The sequence below is a fragment of the Sparus aurata genome, chromosome 11, assembly GCF_900880675.1.
Source record: "Sparus aurata chromosome 11, fSpaAur1.1, whole genome shotgun sequence".
Classification (NCBI taxonomy): domain Eukaryota; kingdom Metazoa; phylum Chordata; class Actinopteri; order Spariformes; family Sparidae; genus Sparus; species Sparus aurata.
In genome coordinates, this window is record NC_044197.1 from 8,150,724 (window position 1) to 8,167,612 (window position 16,889).

General features: G+C 41.1%; 1 protein-coding gene and 1 long non-coding RNA gene across 2 annotated transcripts; one reads left to right on the forward strand and one right to left on the reverse strand.

Moving 5' to 3' along the window:
- Window positions 1-229: 229 nt before the first annotated feature.
- Window positions 230-4,902, reverse strand: LOC115591825 (uncharacterized). The gene is made up of 2 exons (XR_003986022.1): window positions 4,842-4,902; window positions 230-422 (listed from the first exon to the last, which is right to left on the reverse strand). It is a non-coding gene; the product is annotated as an uncharacterized LOC115591825 (long non-coding RNA).
- Window positions 4,903-9,942: 5,040 nt separating this feature from the next.
- Window positions 9,943-15,845, forward strand: tmem165 (transmembrane protein 165). The gene is made up of 6 exons (XM_030432704.1): window positions 9,943-10,290; window positions 10,723-10,948; window positions 11,042-11,217; window positions 12,830-13,012; window positions 13,163-13,268; window positions 14,243-15,845. The coding sequence occupies exons 1-6, from the start codon at window positions 10,138-10,140 to the stop codon at window positions 14,317-14,319; spliced, it is 921 nt and encodes a 306-aa protein (XP_030288564.1). The 5' UTR covers window positions 9,943-10,137; the 3' UTR covers window positions 14,320-15,845.
- The last annotated feature ends 1,044 nt before the right edge of the window (window positions 15,846-16,889 follow it).

The window sequence follows — 16,889 nt, forward strand, 5'->3', positions numbered from 1 at the left end:
ATGGAGAGAGGCTAACTTACTCAGACATTAAACAACACATGGTTTCTAAATCAGTAATTCCCAGAATAGGAATAGATAATGAAGGTAATGGAAGTCCTGCTCTCCATTACAGAAAGAAAATGTATACATCAAATATAGTTAAAGCTTTGAAAATGCCACTGAGAGGAGACATTGGACTCCATCAAAAGACTCAACACCTTCTTTAAAAATCTATAAAACCACAATAGAGTGTAATTCAAAAAAAGGTTTTATTATGTAAATAACCAGCAAAGACAACAGTGCTCACTGTCTGAGCAGGTGAAACCAGAGTCAACAAACAACTGCACTACCTGAAGGAGTTTCATCAGAAGACAGATACTCAGTTTTCCTGCTTCAGGTCCTGTGGCGGCTCGTCTTATTCGTCTTAGCTGCTCGTCCGTCACCTGCAGGAAGAGAAAGAGGAGCAGTGGTAGTTTGATGTCTCTTTGTGGAGGTTTTGTGTTTGTTTGTTTTATGTTTATTTGTGTGTTTTTAGAGGTTTTGTGTTTGTTTTCAGGGGTTCTTGTTTGTTTTTAGGGGTTTTGTGTGTTTGTTTTTAGAGGTTTTGTGTTGGTTTTTAGGGGATTTTGTGTGTTTTTTTAGGGGTTTTGTGTGTTGGTTTTTAGAGGTTTTGTGTTGGTTTTTAGGGGATTTTGTGTGTTTTTTTTAGGGGTTTTGTGTGTTTGTTTTTAGAGGTTTTGTGTTGGTTTTTAGGGGGTTTTGTGTGTTGGTTTTTAGGGGTTTTTGTTTGTTTTTAGGGGGTTTTGTGTGTTGGTTTTTAGGGGTTTTTGAGTGTTGGTTTTTTTTTAGAGGTTTCTGTGTCTGTGCAGGTTTTTATTGTTTTTGGAGGTTTTGTTTTGGTGGTAGTTGTTTGTCCTCCACAAAGAGACCTGGGTCTATTTTTGATGAGTTTTGAGTCTCCTTTTGGAGGTTTCAGTCCCTAACTCAGTTGTATTTAACCTGAAATCACTTTTCATAATTTATTTACATGGAGTTTTAATTTAGGAAGTAAATTTGAACATTTACAGGTTTTGTTTTACTGAGAGGAAATATAAACTGGTTACAGTGCCTAAATGCATTTATTTGATCTAATTCATAAAGTATTTAACATGTGTGTACACTGAGAGCCACATCATTAGAACCAGTGACAGGTGAAATAAAAAACATGGATAATAGTGTTCCAATGCCATGTTCGGCTGTGAACACCATGAGTCCTAACATTCATGTGGATGTCTCTTTGACAAACACCAGTCACCCAAACACAGCTGCAGACCGAGTACACCCCCTCATGGCAGCAGCACTCCTTGATGGCAGTGCCCCCCCAGCAGGACAACACGCCTGCAACACTGCAAAAACTGCTCAGGAACGACCCGAGGAACGCGGGAAAGAGCTCAAGATGTCAACCTGGCCTCCAGATTCCCCAGATCTCAATCCAACTGAGCTTCCACTGGATGCAGTCAGAGCCAAGAACGATCCACGGGGGCCCCAACGTGGATGGGAGTTGGTTCTGACGCATCCAACAGATGCTCAACTGGATTGGGATCTGGAGAATGAGGAGCCAGTTTGACACCTTGTGTTCTTTGCCATGAGGGGGTGTAGTTGGTCTGAACGGTGTTTGGGTGGGTGGTGTTTGTCAAAGAGGATCCACAGAAATGACAGAACTCAAAGTTTCCCAGCACAACATTTGATTGTAACAAGATGATCAATGCTCACTTCACTAGTCAGTTGTTTTAATATTGTGGCTGAACAGTGTAGATATACATGTTAAATACTTTTCATATTTAGCATAAATTGAGTTTTTAACTATATTATTCATACTTTTACTGCACTTTGTCTAACAGCTTTAGTTACTAGTTACTTTGCAGATTTATATAAACAATATTAAATATTCTCTGATCAAACATGATGTATTATTATAGATTAAGTTATCCAGCATGAAAAGCAGAAAGTTGAGAGCCAGTGTGCTGCATATGGAGGACAATTATTAATCAACTGATTAATTGGGTGATGTCGGTATACTTATAAAGCAATTCTGTAGAAAGACAGCTGATTTTTGAGTCTCATTTTCAGGTCGTCAAATAACGCACTTCGTGGCCTATTAACAGGACTCACAGAGAGTCTAGTTGTTAAAAGTGAAAAGGCTTGTATTTTCATACACATTTTATTTCAAGATATATATATTTTTTTATATCCAGTAGCTGTAAAAACACTCCTTGAATCCTTTGGGTTTTGAGGCGGGGCATCAGTCTGCTCTGGTTGGTCGGTTCACACAAGCCTAATGACCAGGTTTGCCTACCAGACTACTTAGAACTGGATTGCTGTTACTGAACTTTTGTGCCTAGAACTCTATGGTGGTGAACTGGTTGTCGTAGCTTACTGCGCTCAACATTGTTTAGTTAACACTGTTAGCCTGAAGAGCTTTATACCGCAATGTTTCTCCAGCAAAACAACTTTCAAGGCTTCATAAAGCTTATCAAGCACTCTCTGAACGCACATTTGCATGCTCGAGTGAAGATGTACCTGAACTGAAAACAAACCTTCAATACATTCAGGAGAACGCAGACAAACTAACAACCGCGCAAGCAGTTTGAAGCTATCAGTTCGCTGCACTTCTACCATGAACATAACCACAACAACTGCTTCCAACCGAAAAATGTTACCACAACACAATCAGATCATTATTAGTGGTCTGCTGGGCATGGAGGCCGAGGGCCCTGTGACAGCTTTGTAATGATCTCTGCGTGGTGTTATCAAGCAGGATGCTGTTGTAAACAGTTGCAAGGAAAATGAATTCCTGCAATTTTTTTTTTAATGTATTTTATCACAGAGTTCAACATTATCTTCAAGCAAAGGCATCGCGCCCATGCGCACTGAACTCGGTGTGAGATCGGCATGGACAGATGAGGGCAGAGACCGGAGCCGCTTCAGTGGCGTCAGGCTAGCTTTTACCGTGGCCCTGAGCATGTCCCTAGCCAGGCACGAGGCCCAACTAAACACGCACACTTTGTGCACGCTTCTACCATACCATAGGTGTGTAACAACAGGGGCCTGTAAGTTGGCGGGATGGCACAAGGGCTCGTAGGATACGCTATTACCAATACCAGCAGCTGATCAAAGGCCTGACTACTGCCATTCATAGAAAACACAGCTTACAGCTCTGATGGACAGCACTTGGGCATTTGCCATTGAAGATAGCTGAAGTCCGGTCATATTAACCTGTAACTAACAATGATAACACCAGGTTTGCCTGGCAGACCACTAACAACTGGATTAATGTCACTGAACTTTTGTCCCTAGAAAGCTCTTTACCTAGAGGCCTCCAAAACAACACTTCTCCGCTCAGTTCTGATAGTGTTGTAGCTCTCAATTCACTGCACTTCTACCATGAATAAGAACACCAATGTTAACACCAAGCTCTGCTCAACATAGTTTATACACTCAAAGGACGCAGACAAACTAACAACTGCTCAAGCAAAACCTTACACAGGCTGACAGAAATTAACATGTCTCTGGTCATTCTGCTGGTGTTTGGAGCTCAGTTTGCTGCACCTCTACCATGAATGAGACCACAAGAACTGCTTCTCAACCAAAAACTTCACTACCGCACAGCTGCACGTCAGAAACTGAATACGATCCTTATTAGTGGCCTGCTGGGTGAATAGGCCGAGGCTTATGTTAATGTTGAATCTACATAAATGAAGCTGTCCATTTAAAATGTATAAGTCCCAGCTCAAAACCCACAGGGTTCAAAGGAAGAGGAAGTCGTTTAAACAGGTTTTGTTTTACTGAGAGGAAATATTAACAAGTCTGGTTACAGTGCCTAAATGCATTTATTTGATCTAAGTATTTAACATGTGTATACACTGAGAGCGACAACATTAGAACCAGTGACAGGTGAAATAAATAACATGGATCATTGTGTTCCAATGCCATGTTCGGCTGCGAAACCATGAGTCCTAGCATTCATGTGGATGTCTCTTTGACAAACACCAGTCACCCAAACACAGCTGCAGACCGAGTACACCCCCTTATGGCAGCAGCACTCCTTGATGGCAGTGCCCCCCCAGCAGGACAACGCGCCTGCAACGCGGCAAAAACTGCTCAGGAACGACCCGAGGAACGTGGGAAAGAGCTCAAGGTGTCAACCTGGCCTCCAGATTCCCCAGATCTTAATCCAACTGAGCTTCCACTGGATGCAGTCAGAGCCAAGAACGATCCACGGGGGCCCCAACGTGGATGGGAGTTGGTTCTGGCGCATCCAACAGATGCTCAACTGGATTGGGATCTGGAGAGTGAGGAGGCCAGTTTGACACCTTGTGTTCTTTGCCATGAGGGGGTGTAGTTGGTCTGAACAGTGTTTGGGTGGGTGGTGTTTGTCAAAGAGGATCCACAGAAATGACAGAACTCAAAGTTTCCCAGCAGAACATTTGATTGTAACAAGATGATCAATGCTCACTTCACTAGTCAGTTGTTTTAATATTGTGGCTGAACAGTGGAGATATACATGTTAAATAAAATATGATTATATCATTTATATTATATATAAATGAGATCAAATAAATGCAGGCGTTCTAAACAGACAGACTGATTATATTTGCTCTCAGTAAACAAAAAACATTTAAAATACTACTAAATTTAAAGAGCCGTGTCCTAACAGAGACACTATAGTGGCTTCTACCGACCCAAACTGTCAGTATTCAACGACCTGTGAATGAGACTCGACTATCCTCTAGAATCATTTACTGATTTTAGAGTATTAATGAACAGCAACTGACAAATCTCACGCTTTCTGCCTTTCATTTTTGCACCTCCATTGCACTGACCTTGTTGGACCAGGTGTCTCTCCTCTCCAGGTCTGATCACCATACAGGTCAGAGCTGTTCCACCTGAAGCTGAAGACAAGTCCCACTGTTCACCTGGAGAGAGGAGGAAGTACTTTAACCAACCACATGCGTGTGTGTGTGTGTGTGTGTGTTTGTGTGTTGTCTATATATTCTGATTATAGCAGTAAAAAAGAAAATGTAATCAGATTACAGACACATCTGGCAAAAAGGGGATTTCTTACAGAATTTTAATTTCATAATAAAGAATGGTATAGCAGTCTGTAACCATGTGCATGACTGCACTTCAGGAGTCTCACATCACTCTGCACTGTAAAATCTGCTATAATCTGATTTAATACATGTGTTTTTTAAAGGTAAACCAAAAGTTAACCAAATGTATTAAATCCTGAGAACATGTAGTGCTTTATAGACAAGTAATATGATTTTAAAGTCTATCTTTTGACACACAGGGAGTCAGTGCAGTGATTTAAATATCAAATTAAACCAGAACTGAGACAAACACACTAAATCCATTCTGTGCAGGCTACAATGAGGCTGCATATTGTATGTATACACTACTTTAGCTGCTCTAAATGACCTTCTAGATCAGTGGTGTCAAAGTGATCCAGTAAAGGGCCGTGTGGCTGCAGGTTTTCATTCCAACCGAGCAAGAACACACCTGATACAAATCAGGTGTGTTTCATTCCAACCAAGCAAGAACACACCTGATTTGTATCAGGTGTTTTCTTGCTTGGTTGGAATGAAAACATGCAGCCACACGGCCCTTTACTGGATCACTTTGACACCACTGTTCTAGATGCTGACATACTAACATACTGAGACATTATTAAACACAACACATGGAGCCTGTTAGCTAACTGTGCTGTAATGATGCTAGTATTAACAAGCTAACATTACACAGCAGGATAATGACACACACGTTAGCTAAGCTGCAAACCTGTCTGTAAAAACAGACAATTAAATGACTCAGACGTCTTTATAAGCTCGTTATAGTGTCAGTACCCGTTAACAAAGGCAGCTGAGCCGCTGCTAATGTGTTTCCCAAACCGTGCTGTGCATCTGCAACAATTTTAAAGTCAGCTAGCTAACATAGCATAACACTACCACTCACTTACACTGACCAGTATAACATTAGATAAACAGCTTTCATGCCGTTCTAAATAATAGATACATTTTAAAAAGACTTCATGCCGACTTTACCGAAACAACCGTCTTGTGTTTAGATAGTGACCAAAGTTTAGTTAACTGTGCATTATTTATGTAATTAACATGGCAGAGATAAAACCGACCAAAATCACAATGGAGTTCGGTGCATGGAAAAAAACTCAAGGTCCATCAGGATTTAATTGGCTGTAATTAAAGGATTATGTTCCAGCTGAATTTACCTGACAGTTAACAGTTAAATGAGACGTCTTCAGCTTCTGTTCTGAGTTATTTCAGAAACATTTGAGCTAGAAACAAATCTCACCAACATGCAGGGAGGCTGGCTCCATTTTAACCCGCACATATGTAGAGCTTATGGGCTCAGACAGCGCATGAAGGTAGTTAATATGTGGAGCTGCTGATATATGAAGGAACATAACCTGGACTTATTACCTGAGATCAATAAGTATTAACTATTGGTCCACCTCCCACACAGACATGAATACACCTGTACTGAGCAGGTAACTGGACACATAAAGCAGATTCATACAGAACAGTTTACTCACCGTGTTCGCGTCCTCAGAGAAGGGCTGCTCCAAACAGAGTGCCGATCAGTCAGCCATTATTTTACACATCTAACTTTTTGGAGGGAAATGCGCTAATTTCACGCGGGAAACGAGCGAGACCGCCCCTCTTGGCGTGCACCACATAGATTGTGGGCTGGACTTATTTGACGTGGTTTACGTCATTTCAACCAAAGACGTCTCCTGCTATTTAAATCTGTTTAGCTCAGTTGGTAGAGGAGTTCTGTGTTCAGTGAATTTGCTTTTATCCTGAGTTTGAGTCCCTGCCGGAGAAACTCAACTGCATCATATTTACTGTAACTTCTCTTGTCAAAAGTTAAGATAAAAATGAATAGAACAAACACAGATAAATACTTGTTAACAGAATACACAAAAAGGAACTTTTTTTAAATTGATATTTAATTTCTCTGGTCTTCATTTGTTATTAATCCAAAACTAACTGAATGTAATCAAGTTACATTACTTTAATATTGTAATTGGGTGCATTCAGGTAATTTGGACACCTCAGCTCAAGTGTTATTGATTTCTGTTCTGTACTTTTACCATAAAATTGATTAAATTAAATGTGAATGATGACTTCATGGGGATGATGTCACAGAAAGGGGCGGGGCACTAGTACACATTATGTATATAAGAATCTATTTCTTACCTTTTTATTATATATTGTTTGTACTTTTATTAATGTTTATTGAATAGGCTGTTGTGACACGCAGATATCCCCATTTGCAGGACCAATAAAATAATTCCGATTCTTATTCTGAGTCAATCGCGCTCTTGGGAATTGCATGAGGACATCAGTGACGTGATATTCTGATCAGTCATAAATAAGAAAATGTGTCTAATATCTTATCATGTTATGTTTGTTGTGGAGCTGTTGAAAAAAGAGAACAATTCTGGGAAAAACGGGACAGGTGGCATCTCTACCCCACACAGACATGAATACACCTGTACTAAGCAGGTAACTGTATACATAAAGCAGATTCGTGGACAACAGTTTACTGACCGTGTTCGTATCCTCAGAGAAGAGCCGCTCCAATCAGAGTAAATATCCCATACTGACTGATATAGGCATCTCAAGTTTTGGAGGGAAATGCACTAGCTTCACGCGGGAAACGAGCAAGACCGCCCCTTTTGGCGCACACCACCTGCATTCATCAGAAAAACTGTGGGCAGGACTTATTTTGCGTGGTTTATGTGGATCTCACCAGAAAGTCATGGGATTGTCAGATGCTGTTTAGCTCAGTTGGTAAAGCAGGCCTCCTGTGAACAAGTATTTCATACGCCCCGAGATCGAGTCTGATGCAGGGCTTCTTTACTTCATCCTGTTTCCTGTAATGTCTTTATTTGTCTTGTCAAAAGAGGCTAAAATAAAAATAAAACAAATAATAGAACCAACTCAAATAAACAGTTGTCAATATCATAAAAAAAGGTCAAAGGTGTAATAAAGTTACATTACTTTAATATTGTAATCGGGCAAATTCAGATAATTTGGACACCTCTGCTCAAGTGTCATGGTTTTCTGTTCTGTAGTTTTACCATAAAATTAATTAAATTAAATCTGAACGATGACCTCATGAGGATGATGTCACAGAAAGGGGCGGGGCATTTGTACATATTATGTATAGGAATCTATTTCTTACCTTTTTATTATATTGTTTATTTTATAGGGTTATTATTGTTTATTGTTAAATTGAACTGTCCTAAGGCTGCTGTGACACACAAATATCCCCGTTTGCAGGACCAATAAAGGAGTTCTGATTCTGATTCTGATTCTGAGTCAGTCAGGACCCATGGGAATTGCATGAGGAGATCAGTGACATAATATTCTGATCAGTCATAAATAAGAAAATGTCTCTAATAATTTATCACATTATGTTTGTGCTGGGAAGGGCACATGGTTCTGACATGAGAGCGGCTTAAATTGCACTAACAAAGGAAAGTGCATCTAATGTCCAGAAGGTGGCGCCTGCTTGACACAGTCCCCCCAGGTCCGACAACTCCCATCCCCAACTGTATGAAAGCGCCCCTGAATGCATCGTCAGTTCCGCAATAACCGGATGAACGGAGTTAAGAGCAACTACGTGCCCGTTACTATGGTTACAACCCCAGTCCCCAGAGTTAATACAAATGATTATATTTGCCCAAATATTTTGTGGAATAAAAAAGTTATTTTCCATAAGTAGCCCAAGATTCATATACTGCTGAACTTAGTACTTCCTAGACTAATTGCATGCATAATATGAAGTACTTTTACTGTGTACTTTTTGAGTAAACCTGTGTCAAAATCCTTAACAGAGAACAAAGATAATTATGTTTGCCCAACTTTGATGTGGAATAAAAAAGTTATTTTCCATATGTTGTCCAAGATTCATGCACTACTGAACTAAGTACTTCCTAGACTACTTGCATGAATAATATGAAGTACTTTTACTGTGTACTTTTGAGTAACCCTGTGTCAAAATCCTTAACATTGAACAAGAGTACATACAGTTTTCGCCCAATTTTGATGTGGAATTAAAAAACCCATTTTCCATAAATCGTCCAAGATTCATACACTACTAAACTTAGTACTTCCTAGACTACTTGCATGCATAATAAGAAGTACATTTACTGTGTACTTTTCAAGTAATACTTTCTCAAAACCTTACCTAAGCTGAAATAAATCCAAAAGGCATTTTAGTCAAGATAGTTTACAGGCTCCTCCTCAACTTGCACCAGTAATTGTCAGTAATCTTTCTCTGAATGCTTTTTTTCCCCACTCTCACTTCAACTATTTGCTTTCAGCTAATTCAATCCAAGCCTGAATATGCTCTCTGAACTTTGGATATTAATGTACATGTTTTATGTGTATCACAGCAAAGGAAAAGGGGTTTTTTATTCCACTAAATGTCAATGTATTTGATTGGCTATAAAATTAACTGATAAGATTACTTAAACTGTAAAGGTGTATAGAGAATATGAATTTTGTGTTTTACTAGTTATTATAAATGAATAACTCCAGATTGTAACACAACTGTAGTGGTCAGGTTCCTAATACCACTGAATAAACATCTAGCAAATAGTTGGTACTTTAGAATATATTAATTGTTAAATTATATTTTAATCAATTCAAAGCCAAACTCTTTAAAATGTGTGTATTTTTTGTCTCGCAATGTCAAAAAAGACAAATCATGATAAATATAACTGGTTTTTTTTTGTATGTCTTTCAAGCCTGAACTCATTTTCAACCATGTCTCTGAAGTAGTTACTGACAAGATGACTGTCCAATCATCGAGCTGCCCTGTGCGTACGTCACCCCACACTCCTACGTCACTGCCTTAACGGTCCTATCATCTTGCTCGTTTGGTCCACAACGAGGCAGCAAGATTCCAACTTCCGCCCCGAGTTTGCTCGGTCGCTGAGATCGTGACGTGTATTAGCAAGGAGTCCCTCAAATAGTGTAGGTTGCTAATATGAAGTTAGCCAGTTTTGTTGCCGATGATATTAAGTAATTCTTGGAGGACAAATTAAAGCGGAGACGGTCTTCGGTCGGTCTTTTGGAAGCAATAATGCCTCTCATGGTCGGCGGAGGTAACGGACGAGCTGATAGAAATGTGATGTGCCTCTTGTTTCCACTCGCCGCCGTGTTTTTGTTGTCGGTCGGAGTTGCTGCAGTTCCAGAGGAGCACAAATCAGCTGTCCAGGAGCAGCCCGCACAAGAGGTAAAAGCCTTAACTTCAATGTTGCCAATTTAAACTTGTATCGTCGTGTGTATGAAGCGGTTTCTGACGCCGGTGCCGCCGCTGCTCCCTAGCTCCTCCGAGCTAGCCACCATATGCTAACACGTCTCACGTTGTGTTCCGGTTGTAGCTAAAGAGGGTAAAGTTAGTCTTTCATTTCTAGTCATGGCTAACAAAGCAAATATTTGAATGAAAGTTAAGATAACATGACAGCTGGCTGCCAGCATGAACGGGCCACGCTGGCATCGTGCAGCCACCACTTTTGTTTACAATTCCTTTCATGTGATTAAAAGCATGCGGCCCGAAAATAAAGCTAACCAGGACACTTCCATCTGCAAGTTTGACTGTCATTATAAACTGTGTGTGACTTGGCTGACTGTCACTGTTTGTAACTGGGTTTATTTTTATTCGCAGAAAGCCGCAAGTCCCCATCCAGTAGGCCCAGTAGTGTCTGAAGATGACTCCAGCAAAGGGAACCTGGGCTTCATCCATGCCTTTGTGGCCTCCATCTCTGTCATCATCGTCTCTGAGTTGGGAGACAAGACATTTTTCATCGCAGCCATCATGGCCATGCGTTACAACCGTCTCACCGTGCTGGCAGGTGCCATGCTGGCCCTGGGACTCATGACTTGCCTCTCAGGTTAGCAGAGGTTGATATTTTTAGTTCTGCACTTTGAGTTATTCCTCCATTTTCCGCTGTGTGATAATCAATAATTGTTGTATCCACCCACAGTGCTCTTTGGCTATGCCACCACCATCATCCCTAGAATCTACACATACTACGTGTCCACCGCTCTGTTTGCCATCTTCGGTGTACGCATGCTGAGAGAGGGGCTGAGAATGAGTCCAGATGAAGGCCAGGAGGAGCTGGAGGAGGTGCAGGCAGAGATCAAGAAGAAGGATGAAGAGGTGGGTCAACTTTTTTACACTCTTGACTCAGACAGATCAAGTTGTACAACTCCACTGTGACTAAACCACTATGATGAAGTAAACACACGCAACTCGTACAAGCAGTATCCGTCCTGTTTCTGACTGGTAGTATGGCCTCTCTCTCCCCCAACTCAAAAATGGTTGACGTTACTTCTTCACCAGGAGGACGCTGACCTTAACACACTCCTTGGGTAATCCGATCACCAGTGACTGGCTCTGTGTATGTCACTTTACACCTGGCATTACAATGTGTCTTGAGTGACCTCTTGTTATTAGATCTCACTTCCCCGGTTTATATGCAAATAAACCCGTACATCTTTCTGTTTCCAAGGACCTAATGTTGTTCTGACCGGTGCAATAGCTGTAGTAGCCGACGCTCCCGGACAAACTGACCTGGGAAGGCCCAAATAATCAAGGATTTGTCAAAGACATTCCACAGAGTTTCTCCTAAAACTCACAAAATTGACATTTTTTTAAAGGGACGCTGGGGAACTTTCTCCACAGACAACAAATAAGTAGTGATTACTTTTTACTGCAAGCTACTTGTAAAATTTGATATGTTACCATCAATTCTTTCAAAAATTTGGTGTAAATAATGAAATCGTTGGAAACGGTGTGTGCCAACAGCATTTAAACATAAAGACCAATCTCCACACATCTGGTCAGGTCAGTACAGCGATGCTGCTACAAATAGATGATTTTATATCAGGAAAACAAACAACTAAAGTCATTGTATTCAGTACTGAATTTACAAGCAGGCAAGAACGATTCAGATATGCCGCAACTACTTCGAAAAAGTCGATTCCGCTTTTTTTTTTTTAAACTGAGCAACTGTCAGAATTACACAATGTTTAAGGAACTCTGGTGTTTACACAATCATCTGATGTCGACATTGGCAGTTCAAAGAGACCTCGATCTGAAGTCAGACAGCTGTTTTATGTGGTTGCTTTAGAGGACGTGGGTCGAGCAAGTAGTGCTTCGATTTGAGTGTGATCACATGCGGCCTCGGCCACCTCTGAATGTGGTCTCAAATGCATCATCAGCTCATCTTGGGGGGCCTTCACACCTGTAGTTAGAACTGTCCACTTGTGATCAGATCACTCAGGGTGAATGTTACGCTTGGTCATGGGGTTACTGCCCCTCAGAAGAAGATAATGTGGCATTTGCACATGCAGTGAGCAGTTAATCTCATGTTTAATTAATGAATCCAAATATAATCCTTGAACTCATTTTTGCTACTCTGATCAGAGGCATTTTTTAAAGATGGAATGAAGTTGCATTTTTTAAAATCAGCAGGCTGCATGGGGGTAATGAGGGTTTTACTGTTCAAGCCACAATTGTTTTCGATTAAATTGAAGTTTCCCAAAGAGATCTGTCTCAGGTCTCATGACCCAACCAGCTAATCTGCTGTCAGAAATGCTTCTCATTATCTTGGCTGTTCCTACCTGTTTTAAGTGGCCTCTGTACCGTACACTGTCGAGTAATGGAGCTCTTGACAATTTTTTGTACATGGCTAGTGACTGATGTTGTAAAACACGATACTACTCTAAACATTTTTGTCAAATCACCGTGTCATCTGTTGTCTGTGCAGCTCCAGCGATCCAAGCTGGCCAATGGGACTCCAGACGTGGAAGCTGGGTCAGGGTCTACAATTCCTCAGGGAAAGTGGCACAGCATAATTTCACCCATCTTCATCCAAGCCCTCACCCTCACCTTCCTGGCAGAGTGGGGGGACCGCTCGCAGCTGACCACTATAATTCTAGCTGCCCGGGAGGTTTGTTACATTAATGCCATATGAGCCACATCACAAACTAAACATGCCCCTTGGTGTTCTCTCGAAAAACTGTTGATTAAATATTTAGGAAAGGTAACGTCAAACTCTCTGTAGCATCAACAAGAAAAGGACTTTTTTTTAAATTCCCAGGATCCGTTTGGAGTGGCAGTGGGCGGCACACTTGGACACTGTATGTGTACCGGACTGGCTGTGGTAGGAGGGAGAATGATCGCCCAGAAAATATCTGTCAGAACAGGTGAGAACGAGCTTGGATTGAGTTTGGTGTTGTATTGTAAAGGGAGTTTGGCTCTGCCATATTTTCCTTGGTCCTATGTGATTAACAAGAGTGTAATTTGTTCGATATTAGTCTTTGGCAGACTTGAACACACTTTTCAGCACAGATATCATTTAAATTTGCTTCACACAGCATCTGATCTGCTGGAGTGGATACTTGTCTGGTGTTGGCAGGTTTCAGTGTAATGACACGTCAGACTGGAACAGACCATGTTTTGGGGTTTTGAATTCACTGCTAGTTTATTCTCATGCTCAGGTAGTCCGAAAGCCTGATTCAGACCAATGATATGGCAACACGACGAGTTGAAACTTGCAACTATTTGCAATGTGCCGGTCTACAACGCTCTGAAGACTTTCCAGTTCCCACCAGCGCAACCAGACAAGATGGTGAAGCATCACCACAGCAATGGCCGTACTTCTGTTCTAACTGCAGACTTTGTTGTACAGCTGAATATAATTTGTAGTGTCTTAAAATATGAGCGAGCGAAGTCACAAGTTGCTCGCTACACTTGGATTTCTAGTAAATGCGAAACCACAAACATAAAAGATGTGTGTGCAGAAGGAAAAGCAGTGAAGTTAGCAGTGTAGCTCTAAATTTAACATTTTTAAAATGATGAGGTTGATTCTCTCATTCCTCCGTCCTTGCCTTTTAGACCAGCTGACTTGTTGCTGATTGGCTGCTGTAAAGTGTGGCGTTTATTACCTTCTAAAACCAACAGCTGGCACGAGTTGAGCCGAGGCGGGCCAGTTCACGCTGCTGCAACTTTCCCCTGTAACACTCTAGAACAACATCGTCTTGTCACGAGCTTTCGGTCTGAACCGGGCTCTTGTTTAATCTTCCCCTCATCTGTAAAACAAATTACATATACATGGGTTGTTTGTCTCATAATCCACCCCATAATTAAAATGCCTCTCTCCTTGTTTTTGCTCCCACAGTTACAATCATTGGAGGGATCGTTTTCCTGGCGTTTGCCTTCTCTGCCCTGTTCATCAAGCCGGACGCTGGATTTTAATTGGACGGAAAAAAGGACTTTCAGGTTTTCCCCCTGTACATACTTGTAAAATTTGGTAACGTTGCTGTAGAGAGACTGTAGTTTTGACTCTGTGTGTCCAACAAGACAGTGTGACATGTTAAAAAAAAAAAAAGAGAGAGAGAGAGAGCTTCAGTCCTGTCCTCGTCTCCTAGCTGCTCCACTACAGTCTGTAACTCTCGAGGGAACACTAGGCATTAGTTTATTGAACACTTCCCAGGAGTCTTACCTTCACTACACATTAAAGCCTCATGGGAAAACGTAGCTGCTGAATTCTAACTAATCAGTGTCTTTAGTTAGATTCCCAGTTACTTCAGGATGGAAAATCCTTAATCGTTTCATATAATGTGATGGACGAGAAGAAATCGTTACAGAGGCGAGCTGAGAGAGCGGGTCAGAACTGCAGCTCTCCATCAGAGCTGTAGTCGCATCACAAGGTGTGTGTGAGAGAGAGAGAGAGAGCGAGAAAACGGGATTGTTACTGATTGCTGCCCTCCGACCCATCTCTCAAAGGTTCTCTGGCTCACACAGTGAGTCTGACATTCAGTACTTCCCTCCTACTCAACTGTTAGAAACTGACTCCATTTCAGAATCTTTGCCTTTTTCTTTTTGTTTTATAAATGTTGAATGGTTATTTGGGTGACGGAATAATAAGACCTCAGACCTAAAGAATGGAAAAAGATGCCTACATTGTTTAGAAATTTTAATTTTTCCGCTGTGTAGAAAAAGACTGAAACGGCATATGATTATTATATAAATTGAGTTTTTATTAGATGCATACAGCATTGAAATATTCCTCTTAGTTACTCCTCACAGTCTTTTTAGAGAGACAGGGACCTGAAGCACTAAAATACCTCTGTGTCCGGGTGTCGCCGTGTCACTACAGCTTTCAGAACAGCACCGCGCAAAAACCGCAGATCACACATTGGGGACGTCGATCGAGGTACTTCCCATTATCGCTTCCAGTTTCAGGCGCCGATAGTGAACAAAACACAAGTGAGGCTGTAGAGCGGCTAGCGGTCACCTCCACACAGGTTAACTCTTCCTCAGCGTTTTAAGCCATGTCCAGTACGAACCTCACTGCCTCCGTTGTTGCTGCTTTCGAATCACAGAATCGATGGGCACAGAGCAGACGAGTCACCACCACGTGTCCATAAGTCACTCCTGCCGTAAGCAGCTGCGTTGTAGCTGCTGTGTGACACCTGAACGCGGCGATGTAATTCAACCTACGTTTTCACCTTTTTTGTTTGAAGGGGTATCTATTTATTTAGCTTCCTTTTACTTTCCTCTTTAAGCAACTGTACTGTAGAAACCAAAAAAAACAGAAAAGGAGAGGAGGCACAACAAACGAGTGGAGATATTTTTGTAAGTGAACAGGCTAAAAGCTGCATTGTCAATATTTGACAGACTGCGCCCAGCTGTGAAATACTTCTGTTTGTGATAAAGGTCGGTTGAAATTGCCTATAAATCTAAAATGCTCAATAAAAATGTTTCATGTGTTTGTCTGATTTCTGAACCGTGGATCATTTGTTCTGTACTGAGCTGACACCACATCGGTAATGCATGACAAGAAAAGAATAACTGGACTCAGCAGAACACCGGAGACATTTCATTACAGATTTTATTTTCAAGTTGAAGGGGAGCAAACGATCCATACATTTGCCTGTAAAGGTTATGTTTTAATTTATGAACCGTTTGGCTCAAGAAATGATTGCGTGGCAGCGAACACAGACCTGTGGAAAGGGCTTTTAGCGTGAATAAGAATGCAGTATTGTTTATTATGAATGATTGTTTATCGAGGCTGCTAATGTAATGCTTGATCCAAGTTTAATTCCAGTCAGAGAGCCTAAAATCAGAATGTTAAATTAACTTCTTTATCCACTGACCAACTGCTTGGTGAATTCTCATAATTTTCCAGCCACTCAGTAGATCACTATTGTTTTTTTTGTTTTGGTTGATGAGTGAAGCAGCCTCTCGTTTATTCTGACAGCATTTGGCTGGTGCTGAATTGGAGCACTGCATAAGTCCGAACAGCAGGCGGCAGCAGTGGATGTGAAGAGTGCAAAAATAAATCCTCCATCCTTGTGCCGAGTGCAGCAGGAGAAAATAAACTCAACATGTTGACATTTCAGTTGTAGATCTGCAGAGAAGCATGTAGGACAGAATCCAAAATATGGCACCTCTTTGTGATAAGGCCTTCAAAAGACATTTATATCTAAAGGTTTATAATGGTCATTAACTATTTAACAAAGAGGTGACAACATGAATCAATTAAACATTTGGTCAACTATTTTAGTAATCATTTTTTGAACATGTTAAACATTTGCTGCTCTCCTTCTCCATTAAATGTTAGATTCATATTAGAAATACTTGAATGAAGATGTGATCTCAAAGCTGTGGGAAAAGTGCACTTTTGAAAACCCTTTTCAATTAACATTGAAATAAGTGTCGGATTAATAAAGGATGAAAGTAAACTTGGATCAGCTGCAGCCCTGGAACAAGGTGAATTATAGGTGTACGATATGACCAAAACATTCTATCGGGATTATTGT